The sequence below is a fragment of the Anopheles funestus genome, chromosome 2RL (assembly GCF_943734845.2).
Source record: "Anopheles funestus chromosome 2RL, idAnoFuneDA-416_04, whole genome shotgun sequence".
Lineage (NCBI taxonomy): Eukaryota > Metazoa > Arthropoda > Insecta > Diptera > Culicidae > Anopheles > Anopheles funestus.
The window spans coordinates 49,930,678-49,956,322 of NC_064598.1; the positions used below are offsets into that span (position 1 = coordinate 49,930,678).

Here is a 25,645-nt window from a genome sequence, read left to right on the forward strand (position 1 = left end):
GTTTGGCATTCAAATCCACTGCTACAAATCAATTACATTCTGTCTTATTAAGGGGGGCTTTTTGAATACATAAATATATATTTTTCTCATACGAGTCCTGTTTAGAAGAATATGATGTTATAACAGTGGAATGCTTCGGCTTGCGTTATGGAAGGTTCACTCGCTCGTACACACCCGTCCCTTTTGTAGTGAATATTATTTGTTTTGTTCGAAAAACCGAATTGAGCGTTCGATTGAAAGCATGATACAAATATTGCACTGCATTTCCACATACACGCTTTCTAGTACAACGTGTGGAACGAATGAGTTCCGATCGAAGATGAATTACGACGAGCCGTGGTTAGAACCATTCTTCACGCCTTCCCCCAACTCCCACCCCCAGCCAGGTACAGAGGCAGGCCAGGGTATAGTGTCGGCGTCCTCAAATTTTTTGTAACAATCAATGTATCGCATACCGATTTGAGATTTTTTCAATAAAGGTACATTTAACCCCCTCGTTTCATACTACGTCGTTCTGGTTGTTGTTTTACCGGTGGTTGTCGGATTCCTTTGTATCACAAAATTCTCAAGTAAAGAAAGTAAGTAAAACCATGCAAATTGTGCACGTAAATCTGATTGTTTCTTAAATACGATGTGAAAATATTTCAATTAGCCCATTGGTGGATTTTAAGTTAAAGTGGACTAATCGACCTCGGGGAACCCGTGCTCGCAAATGTATATAATCAGAACTATTTATCAATCCAAGCATTCCACATTTGATTTCCCGCTTAAGACCTCCAGAATTGTAGTTCCGCCACTTGAATTAGCCCGTCCAAAACCTCTGTTAGAGTGAATCGCTCCTTCCAAAACGTCCCATATTAAGGATATCAATTTCCCGCTACGCTTTCAAGTTTAATGTACTATTTTCATCTTTTGCTTTTCCGGGTTATTGCGACGAACTGACCCAGTTGTGTTGTGTCATATGTAATGTGTCGTCAGCACCGACGATAAACAACACAAAATGCATCAATTCAAAAATAACTGAGATTTAAATAAATCGTAAATATGCTTTTTTGCGGAGATGAAAGCGATAAGTGAATGTGTGTGTGTGTGTGTGTGTGTGAGAGACATAAGTTTATCGCGCACTTCTCACGACCTGTCCAACTTCCGCGTATGTAGGTGTAAACATAACCGCAAACACAGCGCCAGATTTGGAGGCTCGTCCGTACTAGAGACGGGAGCTTGTGTTGGTGTTGGTATGTTGCGAAGTGACTAATTTAGCACCGCGGTGTGGTATGTGCCGGTTTTTGCATATTTTTCACCAACATCATTGGTGCGCCACCAATTGCCGATTCAGCAATAGAAATGTGTGTTTGCTTCTTGTTCGGGCTAGTGGGGGGAACATTATTGGCCCATTCGCTTGATGGCGTGATGCCGCGGTGTTGTCTTTTTATCTAAATTAGAAATGTCTATGACTTGCACAGAAAAGACAGCTATTTCAAGGACAAAGAGTTTTAAGTAGCAAAAGATACATAACACGCTACATAAATTGATCATTTTCTTAGAAGAGAATAACTATTTGCAGTTAAATTATTGTTACACGATTGTTTACTAGTAAAAATGTATTTACTTCTCTAGTAGTGCAGGAACGGGGTGAAACTACGCCTTTTACATTATCAAAAATAGATAAAAATCATACAGGTAAATAAATGACCAACAAGCTGCAGCAAAACATGTTTTCAGTCCCTACAGCGATGATTCAGTATTTTTCTCTTTTGTTCCAACGTATTTTTGCCTAATGTTTTGCGCTAGGTACCGCCGAGGATTGCAATTTTTGAAAAATCGTAAACACATCTCTGACAGCTTCCAACGAACACACGCACACACATGCAAAACGGCAATCGTATGTCGGAATGACAGTCTCATCACGCACACCACCATAGTACGGAGGATTGGTTGCGCGTGTGTGCGATTGTTTATTCGAAATTATTTAAGCACTCGCAGCCTCTGTGATGGCGGGTCAATTACTCGAATAAAGCGCAAAGCAACGGAACGGTCGCGAAGGAGCTGCTGGCTGCAGAAATTTTTCCATTCGCACATTTGAAATACAGTCTCGCAAGGCCAACGCGCGAAACCGAAGTGAAATAAAGCGTTGTTTCCATATAAACTTTACGGCATTTGATCTAACGCAAGTGGACACAAAGAAGAGTGCAAATAACACGATAACGGCTTGGTTGCAAGATTATAGTCAGTGTCGCAGGGTAGCGCTTTGAGAAGGGGATTTATTAGTTCAGTGAAAAAAGGTGGTGTGTGAAAGCCGTCTACCACCGTTCCAGACGAATCTCGTTGTGTTTTTCTTGCCGTTTCTCACTCCAAACTAAACCAACCCGAAAATGCCTCCATCGCGTCTGGATGGGCTCTATCGGTCGCTGCTGCTGACCAAGTTCTTCTGCAAAGGCTGGGGCAAACCGGAAAATCTCGAAAGGTACGAACGAAACAATCAACAATCCGAAAATAGCGCCTGTAAACCGTCAAACGATGCTGAAAATTACATAATTTCATTTGCCTAGCAGTGTTTAAGCGTTTCTTTGCTGGTGATGATGGGAGTTTGTGTTACCATGTTGTGTTACCAATTGGCAGCATCGGTAAACCCGCCCGGATCCAAGGGACCCGCGTTTCTGCCAGTGGTCCTAACGATGAGCTATTTTTAGTGATAAATAAATTGAACTCCGAGTGTTGAACTGACCGGTGGAGCAATGTTTAACGTGTACCACCGAATAGAAGTTTCTGGATTGTTTTTTTTTGTGTGCAAGCTAACAACAATTGTCAACACGTTACTCCCACCCACCGAAGGGGGATGATGTGCGTACGTGCGTTATGGGGGGTGTGTTGCTTCACAAAGACGCAATTTCCTGTACGCACGCACGTCAGACGCATGTCATGCTGGAGACAGACGGCGGAGAGCGAAAAAAAAGATAAAAAAATCGTATGATTCTGAACACCGTGTATCGTTCAAAACAAAAACAAGAAATTTTACACTCCGCCGTCACCAACACTAGTGCATTATTTATCCACACGCATACACCAGCAAAACCATCGCATGGTGAGGCAGTGCTGCCAAACTTTGTGCAGGTGCGAGATTTGTTTACATGAAGCTCTTGAGCAAAAAATAAACTGAACAAAATGTGAGGAACAAAGCTGAATGTGGCTTATCATCGGCTAACGTGGCTTTGCTGATAATGAAAAGCCGGTTACATGGGTGGTGAGTGACCCCCCATGGAGTGGTTAAGGGCACCGAATATAATCCCTAATAATAAATCTACCTCGGTATGAAGAAAATATGTTAGTTTTAGTTTGTCTCTTTCGTTTTCCTTTTATTAACACGAATGAAACCAAAAGAAGGAAATTGTTGCTAGGTATGGTTAATATTCTTCTCCAGCTAAAAACGCAACGCCTGCTAGAAATCACGTACACACAATGCGTTTGCTGCGACATCAGCATGCCATGACCTTCCACACACAGCAAGCACATTCTGCTGTTGCGATGCTGTTGTCGTCTTGTGGGTATCCTTGTAAGCTTTTCCTTTGGGCCACTGCCCTGTGCCAGTGTGGTGTGACCGAAGAAGGTGATATTATTACTTGCGCACCAGAGGGACTTTCTTCCTTCTGAGCAATTATTTTTAACCAGCCGATGAATGGACTTTCGAATGGACGTCAAGAATTGGTGATGAATTTCTAAAAACGGGCTTTTTAAAAATAACCACATCGAAACACTTCCTGCATCATTTCATCGGACAATGGCTTTACTATCACCTTTTTTCCCCTCGCTCTACAGATTATTTGCGTTCCGAAAGATCATCTCGAATCGGGCAGCATGTTCACAGTTGGTTCCGCGCGATTATCCTGTGGAAATTACCAAGGAAGAATTACACTCCGACTGCAAAATACTGGAAGGGAAGTTCATCTCACCGCTGGAAATTTACATGCCCGGGCTGGTGCCGGATGTGGCGCAGAATGCTCACTTTCAGATTTTACTACCGCTCAAGTGGAACGATGAACGATATAAGCCTGTCTGCATTCATCTAGCTGGTACTGGCGATCATGTAAGCAGCGCGTGCCTATCGACCCACATGCAATGCGTATTAATCCAGTGATATTCCACTGATATACTTGCAGTACTTCTGGAAGCGACGGAATTTGATCGCAAAGCCCCTTCTGAAGGAAGCTAACCTCGGGGCGATTATCTTAGAAAATCCATTCTATGGTTTGCGGAAGCCGAAAGAGCAACGGTAAGACGGTCGTTTGTTGTAAACCGGTTTTTAGTAAATACATTTAACATATTCATTCTTTCTGCCGCTTTTACAGTGCGTCCAGCTTACAAAACGTATCAGACATATTCGTCATGGGTGGCTGCTTGGTGCTGGAATCGCTCGTACTGTTAAACTGGTGCGAACGAAACGGGTATGGTCCGCTCGGCATTACTGGTCTGTCGATGGGTGGCCATATGGCATCACTAGCTGCAACAAACTGGCCAAAACCGCTAGTACTCGTACCCTGCCTGTCGTGGTCGACGGCATCGTCCGTGTTTACCGAGGGTGTCATGAGCCATTCCATCAACTGGGACGTGCTGGAGACACAATACTTCGCCGACGGTAACTTCCGCGAGCGGCTCTCGAAAATGGTCACCGTAGTGGACGATGCATTCGTGGCAGGCAAGCATTTTATACAGAACTTTAATCAATCCGTCGAAGAGCTACGGTTAGACATCAACGAAACGAAAGATCTGGTCTGCGGTGATCCATCCTCGGACGTGAACTTGACCGTTATCCGCGAAACGACACCAGAGCGTGAGCAAAAGCAATCGACCAATCTCATCCACATAAACCGGACGAATGCGCTCAACCTGTCCGAACCATTGCTCAACAAGCTGCTCTCGAACGTGCGGTGCGAACTGACGCAGGAAGAGATCGATGAGCTGAATGGGAAAATTCATCTCGCCCTGAAACGACACAATGAGGAAATGCAGGCAGAAGGCAACAATGGTTCGTCAACCGCCAATGGCAAATTAATTCTCGAGGTGAAAGCAGAAGAAAAAGATGCAACAACGACGGTTGCTGCGGCACCGCCCAAATCAGTCGGTTCCAAAATTATGCAATACATAAGCTGGGGTTCCTCATCGAACGCATCGTCCGAAGGTACGAATACGGAAAAGCGTATCCCGATCGATACGACCAAACAGCGCTGGTGGGAACGGGAAGCGTTGCAGTTTATGCGCGGCATGATGGATGAATGTACGCACCTGAAGAACTTCTCCGTACCGTACGACACCTCGCTTATCATTGCCATCTGCGCGAAGGATGATGCGTACATTCCGCGGGATGGTTGCATGAGCTTGGAGGACATTTGGCCGGGTGCCGAAATTCGCTATCTCGATGCCGGACATGTCAGTGCGTACGTACTGCACCAGAAACTGTTCCGCTCGTGCATTGTGGAAGCATTTGAAAGGGCGAAGAAAAAGTGGGTCCCGGAAGGGGAACAGCTGCGCGGACAGGTGAACGGTGTCGGGACTGGACCGCGACCGGTTGATAATGAAACCGAAGGTCCAGCAAAGTAAGCAACTGTCAGTTCGGTTGGTGAAAGTGGGCCAACACAGGAAACCAAAGATATTTTACGAGGAGAGACAACTCTCGCTCTTCTCTCCCGTACAGTTTGGGGGAAAAATCCTCCGAAGTCATTGTAAACGGAGGCCTGAGGGAGTTCCCCAACGCTCGGGATACAGTGCAATGAGCAGTTTTTTTTGGGAACTCCACAAAAACGATCCGCTCAAAGGTTCTTGTGCCGGTTACGATAAGTTCCAGGGAAGGTTTTCTTACTACGGAACCCATTTGGAACCGGTCACATGAAAAAGAAGAAAACACGCACACACGATCAAATAAGCCACGCACACGGGAAATGAACCGAATATGCAACAAATTGACGTAATATCGTAAAACTTGGGTTTACGGTACACTACTTCCAACGTGTGACTGGCAAAACGGGGTTTCAAGGTTGTGATAATGCCGTAATTGTGCATGCAAATGCGTAAATTTGAACCAGAAACAGAGAGAAAGATAGAAAATGAAAGAGAGAGAGAGAGATGTTACATTCTGATTTTTAAGCTAGATTAAGATAAGCGCGCACGGACTGGCATGAGGGAAAAGAGTTTGAAGCAAGTGTTCGTTAATAGGTATTCATTTGTTATGCCATCTTTTAAGTCGTAAAGTCCTATATTTAATTAAATACGCTCATGAAACTACGTATAGACCATTATATTCGAGTATTTTCAAAACATTCATAATTGTTAAACGCGATGTAGTAAAGCCTTTGCAATCGTGCTGCGTTGCATCGATTTCATTACGGTTGTTTTCAGTACCGTGCTTTACGTGTTTTTGCTCATTCTGTTTACTCTCAGTAGCTTTAATTTCGTATCAAAGATGTCAGATCATTTACGCTTGATAATAAAGTTGTTGCAATAAGTACAAACGGAAAACGAATAATTTGTTCTGTTTGTGTGTTTCTCCATTCCAACGATATAACTTTTTTATATATTGTCTGCTTACTGCTTCATCTTCGTGGCTTAACGACCTTAGAGGACATACGCCGGCCATTTCTGGCTTTCTAGACTTATTTTTACCACGTAGCCAGATAGTCAGTCTTTGCTGCGGTGGGGACGATCCGAATGGAATTTGATACCCGGTCCTGTCGTGTGGAGCCGGTGCCGTTTATCACATACACCGTCGAGCCTGTGATACCTAGGTTTTTACTATTACGAGCAATAAAGTGTCGAAGTGTCGTGTAATTTTAGAATTACTGACATAACTAAGAAACGGTAAAAACTACATTTTTCCACGTTTTCATCTCTATTTGCTTTCGACACTTTCAAACGGAATCCACCTGGAAATGAAACCGTTTTACAGCAAAGTAAAGAACTAACTTAGGTAGTTGCTCCAGAATTGTATCAATCGATAGCAACGGTCGATTTGAACGCGAATCAGCTAACAAACGTCAAATAACACCACGCGGTATTGACAGCTGAAAGGCAATAACATTGCACATTGACAATGCGTTGCGATTGTTGTTGGCTAGTGCTTCCAGTGTGTACTACCGTTCATATGCAAACACGTTGTTATGCTATGCGGTAGCTTTTTTCCCCTCCAAGTTAATCATTTCTTGCTAATCATATCACTTTAATGTTAACGCGTACTATTCTACGCATAACCCATATGTGTTATTAGTTCTTCTTTTGTGCAATCGACCGGAACAGGTAAACAAACAGCTTCTTCCCTACTACGTGCAGTCACTGCACAGCCACCCCCACCAAAAACTATGATTTATGTGTTCCCGCACGGCTCGGTACAGTCGGCTGAAGGTGATAACAGATCACACCCGTTTAGGATGGGACAGAAGAAACAAAGCGGTAATCATTTGCACATATAACCTCGGTACCGCCAGTTACATAAGAACCGAAAAGAAGAAAACATCCCAAAAGTGAAGGTTTGATGTGAGGAATATGAATCTAGAGCCGGAGGTCTCGTTGCTAATTGTGTGTTCTGTTATCTACGACAAACGGCGCACGGAAACAACAGTCCATTCAACAGGCGTTCTCTAGCGCGGTGTGTTGCTTTTATCTCACCCCATCTAGGGAGACACAAAGGCAATGGATATAAAATTGCTATTAGTTGTTTATACGATCTGGGGCTGATCTCACGCCGCCCAAAAAGGATAATAACATTACCGAAGGATTGTTTGTCTGTTCCCGCAATGCGATCGTCACCGTTGTCCGGCCGAGTGGCACCAAAGCAATGATATTTCTTCCACCCGCCCTTCCAATTGACAATGACCTTAATCCAACGCATGCACAAAACGGCATTTGTTTGCCGTTGAGAAATGAATGATTGCAGTTGGATGCAGCAATGCATTTGCTGCTTTGTTTTGAAGTATGTCCTTGTGGTAATTCTCTGTGTGGAGCTCGGGTGCAGTTTCCGAACAACGAATAGTTGAACGTTGAAAATAGTGAATGACAAAATTCGCTTCCTGTTTTTGTTCTTGGCGATGGCGATTTTTTTTCATATTTCTTACCATCATTACGTCTGATTTTCTCTGCATACCAAACGAACAGGACGCAACAGGAAGTGAAATTTTCCCACCGAAGGACCTACACCTGCAAACCGAAAGTGCAACCAAAGCAACCCTAGAACGTCGTGAGAGTGAGTAATAATCATATGAAACTGGAATCAAACATATCACGTTCTCTCTCTCTCACATACACACACTCGGCGTGGTAGCAGAGAGAGAGAGTGCGAGTCTGCCATTCTTCCGGTTATACCGCCGAAGCACCGAACCTTTAGTGTCCCGAATGTACTAACGCTCTCGCTTCCATCTCGCTCCATTGTATCGTTCATTCAGGTTCGCTCTCGGTTGTTTATAAAACAGTAAAAACATCTGTTTCGCGAAGGAATCGCGCACCACCCAGCAGCAGAAGGGAGGCTTTCGGGAGCGGGTGTACCGGACCATCGAGGGACAGCGCGAGACAAGGGGCAGAAACGCAACACGACGTATAAAGCACGACGCAGCCACGATGAGCCGGCTATTCAGTAGTAGTAGTGGTTCGGTGCTCGGTACAGCCGGAAGCAAAATGTCGACGTTCCGCAAAGTGACCCACTGTATCTTCGACATGGATGGGCTGTTGCTCGGTAAGTTCCGCGGGTGGGGAGGAGAAGGAGGTCACATGCAGGTTCCGTGTGCCGCGGACGCACAGGTTCGTTTTCGGTATGCGTCGTGCTCGGTCGAGATGCGGTTCCATGTTGCAGCCCTTGGTTCGCACGTAGCGGAACAACGGTGTACCACCCAGTTCAGTGTCAAGTTTATTTAGTCGATGCGATTCGCGATTCGCTCGGAATGCAGCGTATTGATGATGATGATGATGCACTTCGAAAGCAGTGAGTTGGTGAAGTGTTTTCCTTTTGGACGAAAGGGATAAAAGTTTTTTTTTTAGATCGGTGAATATTCATTCGTGGAGCAGCAGGAAGTAATACTTGTATGTTGCCACATTGTTTCGTTGCATGTTGTAAAATTGTTTTAAATCGGTTGGGAAAAATACTATCTACAACCACCGCCCCCCAAACCGCTTGCACCATCAAAGTGGCCGTGTGACTGCATAGCGAAGTTCGTTAGGTTGCAGTAAAATTGATTAAATATCGAACCAACAAAGCATACACGGTGGTACGACGGTGCTATCCTTGGAAGGATACGAAGCATTATCTCATGGGGGAAGGGAGGGAGGTATGGTTGCTGGTAATTATTAGCCCGACAGACGATAATTAACAATCAAGCGACAAGAGGTTGCCCTCAACACCTTGGGTCCGATCATTGTGTAATGCTTTTTCTTCATTTGAATTCGTTCCCGTTCTAAGCGGGACGGGAAGCATGTTTCCGCTATTTTGCTTTCCAATGCCATCATACCAATATAAAGAGTGATAAGAAATCATCGTGATAGTAGCGGAAATGATGGCACTTGAATTGGACTACGTCACGGATGGAGGAAGGGTGGTTTGTAATTTGTTATTAGCATGTGCACGCTGAAGAAAAAAACATTTCAAGCTGCTCTAAGTTTATGAGCTGAAATTGCGTTTAAGGGGGATTTTTTTAAATATCTTTCCTTTTTGCAGTTGAATCTAATCACGTTTATGTGTAAGGAGGATCCAATTAAAATTTCTCAATTATATTCTAATGAAAGATATACCACAAGCATTTAGATGTTATCTATATTGTGGACATCAATTGAAAGTGTATACTTTTTTGGACATCAATTAAAAGTTTACAAAGTTTTACAAAGTTTTGGACATCAATTAAAAGTTACTGTGTTTTTATAAAACATACCACATTCAATATGACAGATATATTGAATAAAAGTAATTAATAAAATGACGAAATAGATTCGAAACTCGAATTAATAAATAGTTACACTCATAATCATGCAAAAACAGATTAGCAGGCGAATGGAACAAACGTGTGACGTTACATTTGAAATATTTCACCTGAGATGCAGTGGTGAAATATTTCAGCGCTTCAGCCTTCCTAAAAGAAGGGTTTTGCTGATCACACGCGCGCATTGTGCAGCACGTTTGCAGCGTGTTCATGATCATCGTGCTTTGCGCATATTACCTTGGCCTAGACCGCCAATGTTGTACAATGTTTGTAATCTAAACCGTTTTCTGCAACAACAACAACAAAAAACGCACGCCTTCAAACGTGGCGTCCGACACAGACACGGAAAATCTTTACACGCAGGTAACGCAATCGATCGCGGAACCGTACGGCAAAACGTACACGTGGGAGATCAAGCAAACCATCATGGGCCTTCAGCGGGACGAAGCGGCCGAAGCGATCGTGGCCGCACTGGAACTTCCGCTGACGCCGGCCGAGTACGTGCAGATTTCGACCGAGCGCATAAACCGCGTCATGGAGCAGTGCCAGCTGATGCCAGGTAACGTTTAGTGCACCGTGCCGATCCCGACTAATGTCGTTCGTCTGTGTGTGTGTTTTCTTTTCTTTCTTCTCTTTTTCTTTCTTGCGTATATTATCCCCATCACCTCTCTGGTCCCACTTCCGCTTGATTGTTGTGTACGCGCGCGCATGGTCGGTTTTGACGCGGGGCGGCCAGATACGGAGAACATCTATGAAAAGATATTGCGGGATCTGTTGAAATCGTACAACTCGCCGTACCCGTGGCCGACGCGCATGAAGGTGATGGGCACGACGGAACAGCGTACCTGCTCCATACTGGTGAACGATCTGAAGTTGCCCTGCACAGTGGATGAGTTTCTGGCGCGATTCCGTCGCGACCAGTTGCTACATCTTGGCGGGGCGCCGCTGATGCAAGGTCAGATTCGAACACCGGTGTATTCGGTGCGTGTGTTGTGTGTGATTAACAGATGTGTGCCCTGTTTATTTGCCTTTCCCTTTCCTGTATCGTCCATTCTGTTCATTATCTGTTTTGCTCCAATATTGCACCCGCTTTGTTTTACTTTCGATAGTTTATTTCCGTGTAATCGCACGTGCGTTGCTCGTAATTATTTATATCGATACTCTTTTCTGCATTGTGTCAAATAGGCGCGGAACGGTTGGTGCGTCATCTGCACAAACACAACATACCTATCGCCCTTGCCACCAGTTCCGGTGCCGATTCGGTCGAAGTTAAGACAAAGAACCATCACGAGCTGTTCGAACTGTTCGGCCACAAGGTGATGGGTTCGTCCGATCCGGAGGTGAAAGAAGGTAAACCGGCACCGGACATCTTTCTGGTTGCAGCGGCCCGCTTCCAAGACCGTCCCAAACCCGACCAGTGCCTGGTATTCGAAGATGCACCGAACGGTGTGACGGCGGCCATTTCCGCTGGTATGCAGGCGGTAATGGTTCCTGATCCACACATCCAGGAAGATCAGCGAAAGCACGCCACCGTAGTACTGAAATCGCTAGAAGATTTCCGTCCAGAACAGTTTGGACTGCCAGCTTTCACGTGAACGTTAGCCGTGGCATCATTATATGACTGGATGGCTTACCAGCCTGGTACCAGCCACATTTTCACTGTTAGAGGGAGCAGTATTTTCGGACCGCACCAACGTGAAATTTGACACGCAAACGAATGATTCAGTTGCGTAGTACTACGCGCACAATCGTTATCGCGAGCAGAAGAGAGAGAGAGATAGAGGGAGCCCGCGAGCCCGATTATTTGTACTTTATGTTTATATATCTCGGACAGCTTTTTAGTGCGATAGACTATGTCGTTAGAAGGAAAATGTTTGATTAACGGAAATCAATGCAGAAAAAAATACATTGTTGTGATCTGTAGACAAAGTTGTGGTTAAATGTTTAATTAATTTCATTTGAACGATGGAAACCATTCCGTGTGATATCACCGCTAAACAGCATTTTTAGGACGGTAAAATTTAAATTTTATGGCTGCGTACGTACACACTGTTCGTTGTCTAGCAACGTGATCAGCCTGAGTAAAGGGCAGCCACCGTTATTAGGCTGCGTACTTAGCGTTACACAATTTAAATCACAGCGTGACTACGATCGTAGCTTTCTGTGTTTATCAATTGTTTTTTTTTCCTAGTTACTATATTCTTTAAAAAAATTATTTTATGTGATATAGTTTTCTAGGAATGCAGTATAGATGTTTCGGATCATAAATTGCTAGTCCTTTCGACGAACAAAACAATAGAAAAATAAAATAACGATTGTGTTATCTTTATCTAATACCGTGTATATATTTGTAATATGTATAATATTGTATTTACTTAACACTAGAAAAAAAATCATTCAAATCGCATTTGAACATCATCATTATGATCATTGTTTCGCTCCGATTTTTTGTCGCTTGTTGTTTGTATCTTCTCTATCTCTTTTTTCTTTCTCTTTCTCTCTCTCTCTCTATTTCTCTTTGCGGTGTGTATATCTTCTTTTACACATGCTTACCATACATACATACGAGTACGATTTTCTTGCGCTTGTTAATGCGACATTGTTGTTTGTTTGTTTGCTTCTTTTTTTTTAAATCTTCCCGACACTTTTTGCTTAGCGTTCATCATCACACTTGATCATCATCAACCCGTGTGTTTTGTAAAACTATGTTAATGGAGCTGTTTTTCTCAATCATTTCGAATCTTTAGCGAACCCTCTAAGCATCGAATGCGCAACATGCGTGTGTTTTGCGGTACGAGTGTGTTGCGTAGTAGTCTGCTTACTAAAGTTTGTGTGTACGTGTTTCGTTATCATTTTAAATGTAATTGTTGTTGCTTTCAAGCCTTGTTCCACGGAAGGTGCTGTTGAGTACACCACGGGGGGGAGGGAGGGAATGGGGGGAAGGGGGACTTTCAACAATATTACAAACAATAACAAAAGTACGGTGTACTAGCCTTTTTTTATATAAATATACAATGTTAAACCAAAAGCGAAAAGCATAACAAAACAATTAAACAAATACTAGCAAATAGAGACACCGAGAAAAGATTGTACATTTGATGAACAAGCGTAGGAAAGAGCATAAAGCAAATGCACACAGTGTGCTTAAGATTTTTGATGTTTTTGATGTTCGCTTGTTCACTTTGCAAAAGTTTACTGCTTTAATGCTGTTTGTTCGTCGTCTTACGTTGTATTGTGATGTTTGAAAATGGTTTAACATTACTCTTGAGTTTGTACTGCTGAACAACGCTGTTCGAAAGGCGAATGCAACATGAATATCAACAATATAACGAGTTTAGGTAACGAATGGCAAGGTATACATACAATGGTGTGTGTGTGTTTGTATGTAGACAATTGCCAGTAGATAATAGAGCAGAACAATAGAAAAGAAAAGACGTAACACGCAGTCAAGCAGTATCAACAAACAGCTTGCTTTCCTCATTTTATAAAACATTTGGTTTTTTGGCGCAAAAACACACACACACACACGCTTCATCGTACCGTGTGCGCCATATCGATACTTAAATAACATGATGTCCTTTTGCTGCACGTACATTTGTTCGACAGTGTGAAGGGCTGTGTGATGCACCCGGGAGGAGATGGATGCCGTTTGAGTGTGTGTGTGTGTGAACCCGGGGATGATTATGATCGATCGAAGCGCTACGCTCAATATGCGCCGTGTAATGTATGATTGAGTGAGTTTTACGCAAAGTTTGTAAGCATTTGATGGTGAACGATGTGAGAGCTTTAGAGACGACGATCGCGCGACCATCACGATCCGCTTTCTTCTGCTGGTGCATTCATCGGAAGGGGTTTCTCCTGCCCCTTTTGTATCGTGTTCGCTCGTAATATGCGTTGGCCGAATAGAGAAAATTTGCCTAAATTTAGTCGAACACGTAGGAGGAGAAAAACGCCTTCTCAGTCACCACCGCAATTTCACTTCTGGCTACTTGTGTTTTTTTTTCTTCTTCTCTGTTCTCTCTGTCTTCTGTTTCACATTCGCAAATTTGTTTTCCATTCTGAAATCTTTACCGGTCTCACGTTTTACTTCCGTTTGTAACTTTGCTCTTCCTTGCGCACTTTCTATCTCTTCTCCATTCTGCAGTTTGTATCGATGTTGTACATACTTTGCATACTTTTTGTTTTCTTACTTCAGTTTTTCATTGTTAAATTGTGAAACATTATTAACAAAAGGCTTCAGGTTTTGTTTATTACTTTCTTCTTGCCATTTTTTTTCTTCTTTTACATACATTTCTCCCAGAGAGTGCTTTACATACTGTACTGTTTTTATGTCCGTTTTCACCTCACTGCTATTATACCATTCATTAGAAGCCATTTTGCAAGGGATTTTTTGTTGACATTTTCAACTTCACATTGCTGGAACTGCACATCCACATCTACAATATTTTGTTTCGTTATATAGTTATGCTGCTTTTCCGAACAATTCTTTACCTTTCTTGTCTGCAAGCTTTCCAACGAACCCAATTTGCTTTCTCCGTTCTGCATATTTTGTATAAACTCTTTCTCTCTTTATGTGTGTGTGATTTCTTTTGTTAAGTTTATTTTTCCTTTGTTTGTTTTTTTTTTCTTTACTGTGAGCTTCTGTTTTTTTTCCTACTCGTATTGCGCACACTTAAAAACTATAGTACGATCTCTGTTTTACTTTCTCCTTCCTTGCTTCCTTCTTGTCTATTTGTAGTGGTTTGCAGTTTGTTTTGGTTTAACTCACGTTTCATAGCTCCATCGCTAGGAGGGTCCCGCCCTGTACCGTACCTGGGGTTTTGAAACTTGTTCCTACGTTAATGCAAAAGCAAACTAACAGTGGTTGTTGCTGTAGAAGGTGTGTCAAACGGCCCATCAAACTAAGAAACTAAAACCCAATTCAACTACTAAACGAATGCCATTTTTACTAAATAGAAGTAGAGAAAGTAATAGTGATAGCCGCAAAATGGTAAGGAAACGACAGAACCCAACAACCGTACGCCCGAACCGGACATTTGTAAACCCGTCGCAAATCGAACTAATCGAGATAGGCCCGAACTGCCAAACGGGTTCAATGCGTCTGTTGCGCGACTGTTTGCTATCTATTTACAACTTTACACCCCCGACTGCTCGATTCTGCTCGAACTCTACATGATCTACCGGAAACTAACTGTAGCTGCGACTGGTACTAATTGTAATTGTTGCATTTGTTCCGTGTCTGTGGCGGGTTTCACATTGCATCACTTCTGTTTCAGCTGATAGGTTTTGGGTTTGTTTTGTCATATTCCGGTGACTACTGCTACACAGTTGCACCCAAAAGAGGAGGGGTCACATCTATACGTTTGTTTTGCGTTTCTGTACAATTGGTTTTACAACTTCTTCGCCACTGATCTCACACGTTTAATACGAATGGTGTGGCGTAGTTTGCAAAAAAAAAAAATGGATGGCAAATACAAAACTAAAACAAACATTTAAAAAACAACAATCAACTGAACGAAAGTGTTACATAGTTAAACATGTTAGTGTCATACTAACAAGCGACAACAAGGAACAACATTAACAAACAATGCCATTTCTGTTCGTTTTTGGTACGATGAGTGCCGTATGTAAGTGTGTGTGTGTGTGTTTGTGTTTGTAAGTATGTGTTCTGCGTTTCCTTACCCTTTTCCGTTCGCGTTTCCCACTCATTTTCCTTCTCTTTAGTTCATCTGTTTGTATACATATTTTACATCTCTTTCTTTTGCTTTCTTATGTTTTGTGATTGTTTGCATTTTTTTTTGTATTGTATGCATATATATTTTTTTTTTGTTCCATACATATATATATATATATAGATCTCGGAAGGTGTACTGGTAAGTTGATTATGCTGCATCATTCACTTCCATTATCCATTTTGCGGTTGTGTTTTGTCATTGGTCTTAAAGTAAAAATATATCTCTTCTCTGGCTTACTTCCATTCCCATTCCCTATTTCTATCCCACTACATCTTAGGTCCTTGCGGCAAAAGTATGGTGTGTGTTTGTGTGTGTTTGTTTTGGGTAATAAATAAATAAATGTTTATAACGAGACAAACAAACAAAAAAAAAACAACCACGGAAGGTATAATGAAACGTAATGCTAGTATATTTAACTAAATTAATAACTAATGCTTTGTTTTGTATGTATGCTTGAGTGTTGCATATATGTAGGTGTGTGTTTGTGTGTGAGTTTGTGGGTGTTTTATTTTAATTAATGTTAATCTCAACCATCACCAACGGGCGCATAGATTGAAGGGTAAAATTGAACTAACTTAAAACGTCTCGGTACGCAGTATCTCTAGCCCGTAGCTGATATAATTTCATTCCATGGTTTTTTGCTTACTTTAACTCAACTAACTTAAAAGACGCGAAGAGAGAAAAGGAAAGGAAAAGGAAGAGAAAGTAAAACTGTTTTTCATTCACTATAATTGGTTCAGGGAGCTTCATTTACAACTAAAAATATATCATATAAAATGGTACATTCGTTTCACTTTATGCGCTTAATGCGGATGTTACACGTTAAAAGAAAAGCAACGATCGAACGATCTTAAACTTACAACGGGGGTTTTGCATGTAAAGCAGGGAAAGGAACAGAATGAAGAGAAAACAAAGAAAAAACATTGCACCAAAACAGTTAACACTAATGCCTGAACGATGGCACTAGCGGTAAGGATTACCTATTCTTATGGTGTTCAATTAAAAAAAAAAGCAATCAGAAGATATGAAACAATATGAGCCGAGGTAAGGATAAAAAAAAAAACAAGAGAAAAAACTAACATAAAAACTAATGTAATCTTAGGTATAAATGGCAGATAAATAGAGTGGGGTTTTTTTTCGTTCATTTTTTTTTCTTTACTCACCACCCAACAACAGACAGTCGTTGTAGTGGTTAGTTTTTTGTTTGTTTGTTTTGTTTTGTTAGCCGCAAGTTATCACTACGATGTACGGGGCGTTGCTTTTACACTATGGCTAAAGTAACCGAATCTTAATTGAGCTAGATTTAGAGTGTGTTTTTTTTTCGCGAACATACAAAGATGTAAGACAGCATAAAGAGAAGAAAACAAAACATAATCATATAAATAACAATACTCAGTAAAGGTGTTAAGAAAAACTAATGAAATGTAATAAAAAAAAAACAAAAACAAGTGACAAAAGAAAAGAAAAGGAATCATTTAAATTAAACAACAGAATAATGAAGGTCAGGAAGAATAAAAACGTGTTACGATCGGCAGTAAGAAAGCGAACAGTAGAAGAAGCTTATGGATGTAGCTTATGCAAATACGTGCGCTAACGGTCTTATCGGGCTAACGTAACTTTATCAGAGATACCATCATTGTTACATAATTGGCCTTGGCATTTAGGTTTCGTTTTTTGTGATTTTGCGTTTTGTTTTGGGTGTGGTGTTGTTGCAATTTTTGTTTCCTTCTCCCACTACTACTGCTGGAAGGAAAGAGACGACGAGGACGAGGACACGGGAATGGGGGTTCGGGTGGGGATTTTTTTTGTAATCCTTTTTAGCTTTCCTTTTCGTTTTCCCTTTTCATTCCGCCCTATCAATTCTTATCCTAGCACAAACAAACGATCGCACGCAAAACTACGAGACGCTTTTATAACAGACAAAAATAGAACACACATTTATCACGCATGTCGCGAAACGCTACTAATATGTATTGGATGGATGCAAATCAATGCACCGATCGTTTGTATTTTGTGTGTGTGTGTGTTTGTTTATGTGTGAGTGTTTGAGTAAATTAACAGTGCACAGCAAAAGCACAAATCACGTCCTTTTTTTTCTTGTTTGTTTTGTTTCGCATTCTGAAGGAAAGACACTGTGTAGCTTTGTTTGTTTTTTTTTACATACATATACATATAAATGAATGAGAATTTAATTTAACGATGCTATAAAATACGTATTCTGAGTAGAGTTTAAAAACCACGCAACAACAAAAAAGGGAAACAAATAAAAATTAAAGAACTCTTAAAGCTTACAGTACTACAGTAAAAGGTGGTGATGAAAAGCGTTTCAGTGTTTTTTTGCTTGTTTGTTTTGTTTTGTTTTGTGTATATGTCTGCATTTTGTAAGTTTTGTTTATGTTAGTAAGTTTAGTAATATTTTTTGCGTTTTGTTTTTTTTTTTGTTTTGCTTATCCATTTTTGAAAACTTCAACTTATTCATTTAACAGGTTTGGAACATGTACGTCAAACCAAAAAATGTACAAAACAAAACAAACCGTTTTGCAAATGGTTTTGCGGTTGAAAAGAGTTTTGTTTTTTAAACCTAACACCTACACAGATCACTAACGTAACGCAATAACTTAATCGCAAAAAGGTGGGTGAATCATCTGTTGTCTCTACAATTTTCTTTCTTCTCTTTTCTCCTTTCATTTTTTTTCTTTATATTTTCTTATCCTTTTAACTGTTTTTTTCTTCTTCTCTTACTTATTTTTCTCTCTCTTTCTCTCGTATTGTTTTTTTCCTTATATTTTATGCTCATTTTCTTCATTACATCTTAGGGATTCGTTCCGATACCTTATCTCTTACATGCTTTATCGCATTCTCATTTGCCGCTACTGCTGTACAACATTGTCACATTGATGCTTACTGTTTACTGCTGTTAGTGTGTTGTGTGTTGTGGTTTCATTTTTCGTGTTTTGTTTTGTTTGCTCTGTATCATATAATGCACGATTGCTATCGTTTGCTTAGCAAGCTTAAAAAACAAGAACATAGTATTAAAATAATAAAATACGGTAACCCCAGTAATAATGCGCCATATTGTGTTTTGTGTGTGTTTTTTTTTGTATGTTACATTTTTCTTTCCCCCCCTTCTTTTGTATCTACTTCTTCTTTCTTCATCCCTCCGTCGCTATGGATATGCCGGTGTTACGTTTATTTTTTGCATCCTGCTCTCTATTGTTTATAGTTGATCGCGATCACACTCTCTGTACTGTCCCTGTCGCCTGTCTTCCATCACAACTGCAACCGTATGCGTCTCCATCTGCTCTCGTTATGTTCATTCTTGGATTTGTGTGAGTGTGTGTTTTTTTTTTTATTGTTCATTTCATCACGCCATTATCATCTCTCTCGGTAGTGTGTAAAAATGGTTTAATGCGATTACCGTGGGCGGAGGTGCATGTACGTGTTAAGATGGGAGGTGCTGGTGAGATAATTTATAATAGTTTTATTATGCTCCTACCCTGCTCATTTTTTTTGTCAGGCTTATTTTTGTTTTATACTCAAAGACCCGATTAAGCTATCCACGGTATTAGGTTATGGTATGGTGACCTTACTTCCATTGCTTGCTTCTATACCTCCAGCTGATCTGTCTCATGCTAACAACCACGAAAAAACGGGAGAGGAAAAGTTACACCTAAAACGGTCGACTACTACACACCGAACAAACGTTTTACACGATCGAATACACGCGCCACCACTAAACACTCGTAACATACGCGCCATCATCCTTTCCCTCATTTAGTGTGAACATCAATACATGCAATTGCCTTGCTTTAGCCTTCCGAATAATATAGTTTTGATAGGGGTGTGTGTGTTATATTATCGGCTCATGTGTGAAACGTGGAACCTGGTACGATCGTTATCTGCCTTTTTCCTTTAGCTCATGCTCTCATCATTATCGTATCGTACAAAAAGCGGTAGGTGATTGAAAGTAGAAGTAGTAATGTTTTGGTTGTATGTTTGTTTGTTTTGTTTTTGTTAAGTTTAGCGAATATGCTGCGATCTTTGTTTCAGCCCACCCTCCCTTCATCATTAGCCACACATTTGCTGCCTTCACTGGCTGGCTGTCACCATTGTTTATTACCATTACTATTACTAAACCATTTGTTTGTACATGTAAATAGGCAAAAATTTTAGTCTTTTCAATACACATTCCATTATATACCGCGTGTTTCTTTTCATTTTCTATCTCTCTTTCTCTCTGCGCATAGTTTCCCACACTTTCTCTCTCTCTCTCTCTCCCTATGGATACCCGTTCGATTCCATTATGTTCCGTGGATTTGTGCTTAAAACATTTTGCAGGGTTTTTCAACACAACAAGGACTCATGACTGTAAACATACTGCGATCCTTGCGATGGAATTGATCGAAACCTTTTTGTAGGGCAAAGATAAACCAAAACAATCAAACACACACATATTCAAAACGATAACTGAGGTGACGATTGAATGTATGTGTGTGTGTGTGCACATTAATAGCGAAAGATTCCAATTCTTTTTTTTTTGTTTTTTCTTCCTTGCCCTTTCCCCGATCGAATGCATTTGCTTATCAGTTTGCTCACGATTGTCATTAACAATTAGTACGAGTGCGATGACATTAGTTTTCTTTTTGTTGGGGATGATGATAGAGGGTGGTACACTAGTTGTGGGTTACCCCTTTTCAAGCAGATGCAACACGAGGGGTTGGGGGTTTGTGGCGCGGTGGCCTTATTGCAGAATATTGAATGCGTGTGCGCGAGTCGGGATGCATTTCATACTGATTTTGCGCACACTTTCCCGTACACAGTGTTTTTTTGTTGTTGCTTAATTTCACTTAATTTTATCTAAGCTCACCCCTCTTCCCCCTTTCCCCCTGCGTCACCAGCATCCCCTGGCGCACAGATGAGCTTTTCAGTTCCTTCTTATGCTCACGAATTGCTTTTCTTTGCTTGCGATAAATTGGTTTTTTTGATAGTAAATTGTACGCGTATAGGTTTCACACCTATTGCCCGGGGCAAACCCTTTCTTTCGGGTGACACACGGGCATTTCGGAACGTTCGTTCATTGGTGTTTGGGGTTTAAATAACTGCAACGCAAAACGGACGCTTCCGCTGTCCTTTCGCTGCTCTCTTTCGCTTTACACTGTACACACCGTACTGGACGCTCCCTGTACACGAGTTTTCAAAGCATGGATGTACAAAATTAATTTGCAAGTGCCTCAACAATAAGCATAAAACAATCCCCTGGATCACACACTCACTCACAACGCATTGTTCGATGGTGGCGATTGTCGCTACAATCAAACAGACGATAGGACGAACAGACTAAACGGACTGATGCGAACATGCGTAACACGTAAACAATGATACGAATAAAAATATTTATTTATAAATATACATGTATATGTATGGAGAAAAACAAAAAAAATATATGTATGAACAGTTTTACAGAGATCATCGGTTGCAAAATTGCGTATCTTTTACCTTGTGCCACTGTGTAACGTTGCATCCCGTTCGCCAATACTTTGCTTATATTTTGCTGTTGTCGATATTCCATCACACAGTTACGAAGCAAACTAGTGTGTACAATAGTACAAAAATCAAGTGAGCTGTTTCTGAGAAGTTGTAACATGTGATCCATTATAACCAGTGTCCACCATCAGTGATGTAACGAACACACAAACACACTTGCCAGCGTTTCACAAAACTCAAACACCAACGCATGAATGCAGTGAAGCAACAATTGCGAAACAGTTCCCACTAGTTGTTGGCCCAAAACCGGTCAGTTGAAAAATTCTGCACATTTTTTTTCCTACGGCACATTTTGCGCATGGCGCCAATTTTTGATGTGTGCCTGCGAGAGAATGGCAAAGAAAACGAATACGTCCTGCGTCCAAAAAAGGTTAGGGCACGCACGATCGCATGTGCGATCGAGTCTTAATAAATACTTGCAACAAGGGTAATGATGCAAAACGAAACAATAAAACAGTTTTCCCTCATTTCCCCAGATGCCGGAACGGCGCGGGTTATCACATTTCAAGCGTATCGTTTCAAAAACGATCCGATAAACACAAACCGAATGTGCGGTTTTGAAAAATCTTTTTTCTCTCATTGTTTGCTTTATTTCCCCCCTTTCTTTTCGACAGGTAACGACGAATTGCAACGATCCCGCAAAAAATTAATTTAAAAAAAAACGAGTACTATACGATCCTTTTCCAGCGCGCTCTGGGCCAACTATGGATGCCACACATTAGTGTTCTAAATAGAAAAAAAGACAAATGTCTTATATCACCAAACAGGAAGGAGAATTTCGCACACACCTGCACGGTATGGTAATTCGGCATTCGATCGAATCGGGCAGAAACAATGTGTGTAAAGAAAAGTTTGCCGGTCTCACACTCCTTTCCATGACGCGCTTAACCTACGGTACGTACGCATGTGTATGTGGACGATAGGATTTATGTTTTTTAGTAGTTTTTAGTACTAAATGGTAAAATTGGTAAATAGGAGTTGTAGCTGGTTTCAGTAGTGTAGAGCTTTCGCACATTCCAGAACCTGTAACCTCGGGATGTCTCGGCTTGATCGTCTCCACATCTGATCTGGGTACCGTTTCGTTTTTCGAGCACACATTTACATTCATCTTAATGCCATTTGTTTTGTCCCATGCGCTTGGATGCTTCGATTACAGTGCAGTGCGCATCATTGATGCTGGTACTTATCCTCCTATTACACATAGACAGAATTTGCATTTTCGCTTGCAATAGAACTTACGTTTACGAATTACGTTTATACGGTTTACTTGTGTTTAGTTGCGGGTTGTTTGTTTTTTTTCTTTTTACTTTTATCGTGTATCGCTTATTTATGCGCTTTTGCTTACATTATTCATGCTACCTGTTTAGTCGGCTGTTTATCCCGTTCTTCTCGCTCGTACCATATCCTTTCAATGCTTTTTCCACCATTTTGCACTATCTCGCTTTATCGGCTTTTCGTTTCTTCTTAAATCGTATCTATGCACTCACATCCAGTACTTCACATCTTCATGTTTCACATTTCCGGTCTGAACGGTGACGGTAATTTTTTGTTTTTCCCTCTCTCCTTTTTTCTTCATTTTGACATTTTTTCTCTCTCTCTCTCTTTCGGTCGACATTTTATTTAACTTATTGGCAGTGGTTTTAATTTTTTGCTCCTCATTTGTTTTGTTTTTTTTCTCGCATTTTTTTATCTCCTCACTCGGTACAGATCTTTAATGTGGTATCTTTGTAATATGTTTCACCCCCGTTTAAACCCAACCCTTAAGCGCTCGGCTTCGGCTTAACGTGTACGTGGGTCGAGATCATTCGAACCGATCGGCAAAACCGGAATGAACCACGATGGAGACGCCTGGTCACTGGTAGGAAGCTGCTGTCAACTGAGTGCCATCGGTAACATGCTTACGGGGTTTTTACATTCAAACCTTCACTTCACCCATCCATACATCCGCGACCAACCAATCCTTTCACCGACGCTCCCTCGCCGCTTCTGATGGTGCGTTGGACCTTCAGATGGAGGTTTGCGTTTTGGTTTTTTTTTTGTTTTTGTAACGGACGGTATTTAGATATCGTGTTGTCGTAAAGATTGTTTCAGTTCAGCCGCTGAAAGGATGGTTTCGTGGGAAAGCGGAACAGTGGTTGGTTGGGCGAAACGTAAAACATTTGCTACCATGCCATATAAAGATTGTACAGGCTTTCACTATCCGGCTCCAAAAAACGTCTCCAACCGTGGTTTTTCAATCCGTGGATGCGATGATGTCGATCTACTGTGGCTTCATGCCACCGTGAGAATGTGTTGCTTTAGATTTCCCACTTTTCACTTTTTTATGTCAATATCTTCAGTGCTACGATCGTATTCTGCCAGTTAGCTATCACCCAATCGTTCGGCTTAAGATTGTGAGTGAGTGTTTTTTTTGTTGTGTAGTTTTCTTCTGGTTTAATCCGCATGTTAAAACTAAATCAGCCTTTGATGTCTTGTGGTTTTCGTATTTCGTTTTTTTTGTTTGTTTCTTAAGATCTTTTGCTCTTTTTTTTTCCTAGTAATTGTGGTTGCTTTTCTTTTGCATTATGTATGCGCGCTGCGATTGATTTACCGTTCGCATTTTCCGGTTTTTGCAGCCTAGGTTCGCATTCTTAGTCTTACATATTTTTGGGGGGGAGGGAGGGAGGTTGTCTTCTGTCTATCGGTTACTTACGGTTTTCTTTTCCATCGTCGATGAGCTGCAGGTTGCAGATGGCACAACCGCTATGATTTGATCGCAGACTTGTAAGTTGGCGGGCAGTTTGCTACGTCATCGGGCGATGTGGCGCGGAGAGTTCGTTTGACGTACGAATATCCTTAGGTCACCTGTCACCAATTCCCGGCATTCGATGGGTGCGCGTTGCAGTCGGCGGCACCATTCTCACGTGTGGCGGCTGTCACATCAAACCATCATGCGTGGACGTGGTTGCTGTGGTTGTGCGTACTGCACACTGAAACGGTGCGGTTGCTGCTGCTGTTGCTGCTGGCTGTGCTGGTTGTGTAGGAGCAGCGACGTTGAAGCAGTCGGCTGCAGTTGAAGGGGTTGCGGTTGCAACTGGATCACCTGTTTGACCATCGCCACCGTAGACGACGATGAGCAGGACGACGCTGATGAGGACGAGGACGAGGAAGAAGAGGACGACGACGACGACGATATCCACAGCGACTGTGAGGACGATGGTGAAGTAGACGGGGCGGCGACTCCCGGTGGTACCCCACCCGGTCCGACTGCCGGTGGTGGCAACTTGGCGCTGCTGCTACTGTTCGGTGGTGTTGCTGCTGCTGTTGCTTTGCGGTTGCCGGCGGACGGCTTGGATCAGTCGCCGAACCGGCTGCAAGCCTTCTTCCACTTGCACTGGGTGCACCATTGATCCTTGTGGTCCATACCGTACACCTTGCGGCATTTCTTGTTCTCACCGCGCGTCCTTCGGTTCGGTGACACCGGTGACCGGTGCTGACCGCTGCCGGCACTGCCGACACTGCTGCCGCCACCGCTCGAGCTCGGACTGGTACTGTACGAGCCGAGTGCGATTGCACCGGATGCACCGGCCGCACCGGCCAACAGCTGATGGTAGGCGGCGGTACCGTTGTTGGCACCACTGCTCGCACCACCCGGTGACAGCTGGATGTGACCGAGCTGCTGCTGATGGTGCTGTTGCTGCTGCTGGGCGGCCTGCGCCTGGTAGTGATGCTGGTAGTTCGGCGACGGATAAGGATAAGATGCCGACGGACGGGGGGATAGTCGCACGTGCTTCTGCGGTGACGTCTAGGGTTGGAGAATTGATCGTGAGTTACGACATCGGCAGGGGAAGTAACAATCATTAGGAGGCTACACTACTTACCGGGCTCACCTGGGACCAAGTGTAGTTATGATGGATCAGCGGTGATACGCTGCTGTGTGGATTGACCGCACCGTTACTACTGCCGGTGCTGCTGCCATTGCTGTTGCTGCTGTTACCATTTGCGCCGGCACCATTGCTGGACGATGTGCCGTTGCTGCCGCTCAGTGCCGCCACAGTTAAGCCGGCCGGCAACGGTGGCTTGATCGAGGCGATCTGCTGTTGGGCTTGATGCTGTTGCTGCTGCTGCTGGGCAGCCTGTTGCTGCTGCTGCTGCTGGAGGGCCTGCGATTGCGAGAGCAATCCCTGCCGGTAGGTGCCAACGATCTGGCGCTGATATTCGGGATCCTCGTGCGGCGGACGTGCCATGTCGCGATGGCTCAGCGTCGGTGGCGAGGGTGGATTCGGCGCGCTCTCGTCGCTCTCATCTTCGGTTTCGGTGAAGAAGAAATCCTCCTCGTCGCTGTATTCGTTCGGCTTACGAGGGCTACGGAGGGGGACAAGGTGGCGGATGGGGGGAAGGGGAAGGAGGTGAGAATGTAAAAGAGTTTTTTAGGTGCTTTCC

General features: G+C 42.5%; 3 protein-coding genes across 5 annotated transcripts in view; 2 read left to right on the forward strand and 1 right to left on the reverse strand.

Moving 5' to 3' along the window:
- Positions 1–1,653: 1,653 nt before the first annotated feature.
- LOC125775065 (protein ABHD18) lies at positions 1,654–6,507 on the forward strand. The gene is made up of 4 exons (XM_049445535.1): positions 1,654–2,464; positions 3,814–4,081; positions 4,155–4,267; positions 4,344–6,507. Exons 1-4 carry the CDS (start codon positions 2,373–2,375, stop codon positions 5,590–5,592), a joined length of 1,722 nt encoding a protein of 573 aa, XP_049301492.1. The 5' UTR covers positions 1,654–2,372; the 3' UTR covers positions 5,593–6,507.
- Positions 6,508–7,096: 589 nt separating this feature from the next.
- On the forward strand, positions 7,097–11,873 carry LOC125775084 (probable pseudouridine-5'-phosphatase). Of its 3 annotated transcripts, XM_049445559.1 has the most exons (5): positions 7,097–7,281; positions 8,137–8,224; positions 8,424–8,710; positions 10,681–10,899; positions 11,130–11,873. In XM_049445559.1, exons 3-5 carry the CDS (start codon positions 8,596–8,598, stop codon positions 11,537–11,539), a joined length of 744 nt encoding a protein of 247 aa, XP_049301516.1. In that variant the 5' UTR covers positions 7,097–7,281; positions 8,137–8,224; positions 8,424–8,595; the 3' UTR covers positions 11,540–11,873. The 3 variants fall into 3 exon arrangements, with proteins under 3 accessions (XP_049301516.1, XP_049301515.1, XP_049301517.1); XM_049445558.1 differs by lacking the exon at positions 7,097–7,281 and having other exon boundaries at positions 8,120–8,224; XM_049445560.1 differs by lacking the exons at positions 7,097–7,281; positions 10,681–10,899 and adding an exon at positions 10,285–10,503 and having other exon boundaries at positions 8,126–8,224.
- A 3,912-nt stretch (positions 11,874–15,785) lies between these two features.
- The window catches only part of LOC125775059 (zinc finger protein 395), a 93,170-nt gene continuing 83,310 nt past the window's right edge, over positions 15,786–25,645 (reverse strand). The window contains exons 6-7 of the mRNA XM_049445527.1: positions 25,084–25,567; positions 15,786–25,007 (exon numbers count right to left, since the gene is read on the reverse strand). Coding sequence (XP_049301484.1) covers positions 24,558–25,007; positions 25,084–25,567 — 934 coding nt within the window. The 3' untranslated portion in view covers positions 15,786–24,557. The remainder of the gene's footprint in view (positions 25,008–25,083; positions 25,568–25,645) is intronic.

Bases quoted from the DNA above. Each gene is read 5' to 3' on its own strand.
- LOC125775065 (XM_049445535.1), top strand. From the start codon at position 2,373: ATGCCTCCATCGCGTCTGGATGGGCTCTATCGGTCGCTGCTGCTGACC. The intron at 4,082-4,154 runs GTAAGCAGCGCG...ATATACTTGCAG, and splicing joins TAGCTGGTACTGGCGATCAT to TACTTCTGGAAGCGACGGAA. The intron at 4,268-4,343 runs GTAAGACGGTCG...CCGCTTTTACAG, and splicing joins CGGAAGCCGAAAGAGCAACG to TGCGTCCAGCTTACAAAACG.
- LOC125775084 (XM_049445559.1), top strand. From the start codon at position 8,596: ATGAGCCGGCTATTCAGTAGTAGTAGTGGTTCGGTGCTCGGTACAGCC. The intron at 8,711-10,680 runs GTAAGTTCCGCG...CGGGGCGGCCAG, and splicing joins CATGGATGGGCTGTTGCTCG to ATACGGAGAACATCTATGAA. The intron at 10,900-11,129 runs GTCAGATTCGAA...TGTGTCAAATAG, and splicing joins CGGGGCGCCGCTGATGCAAG to GCGCGGAACGGTTGGTGCGT.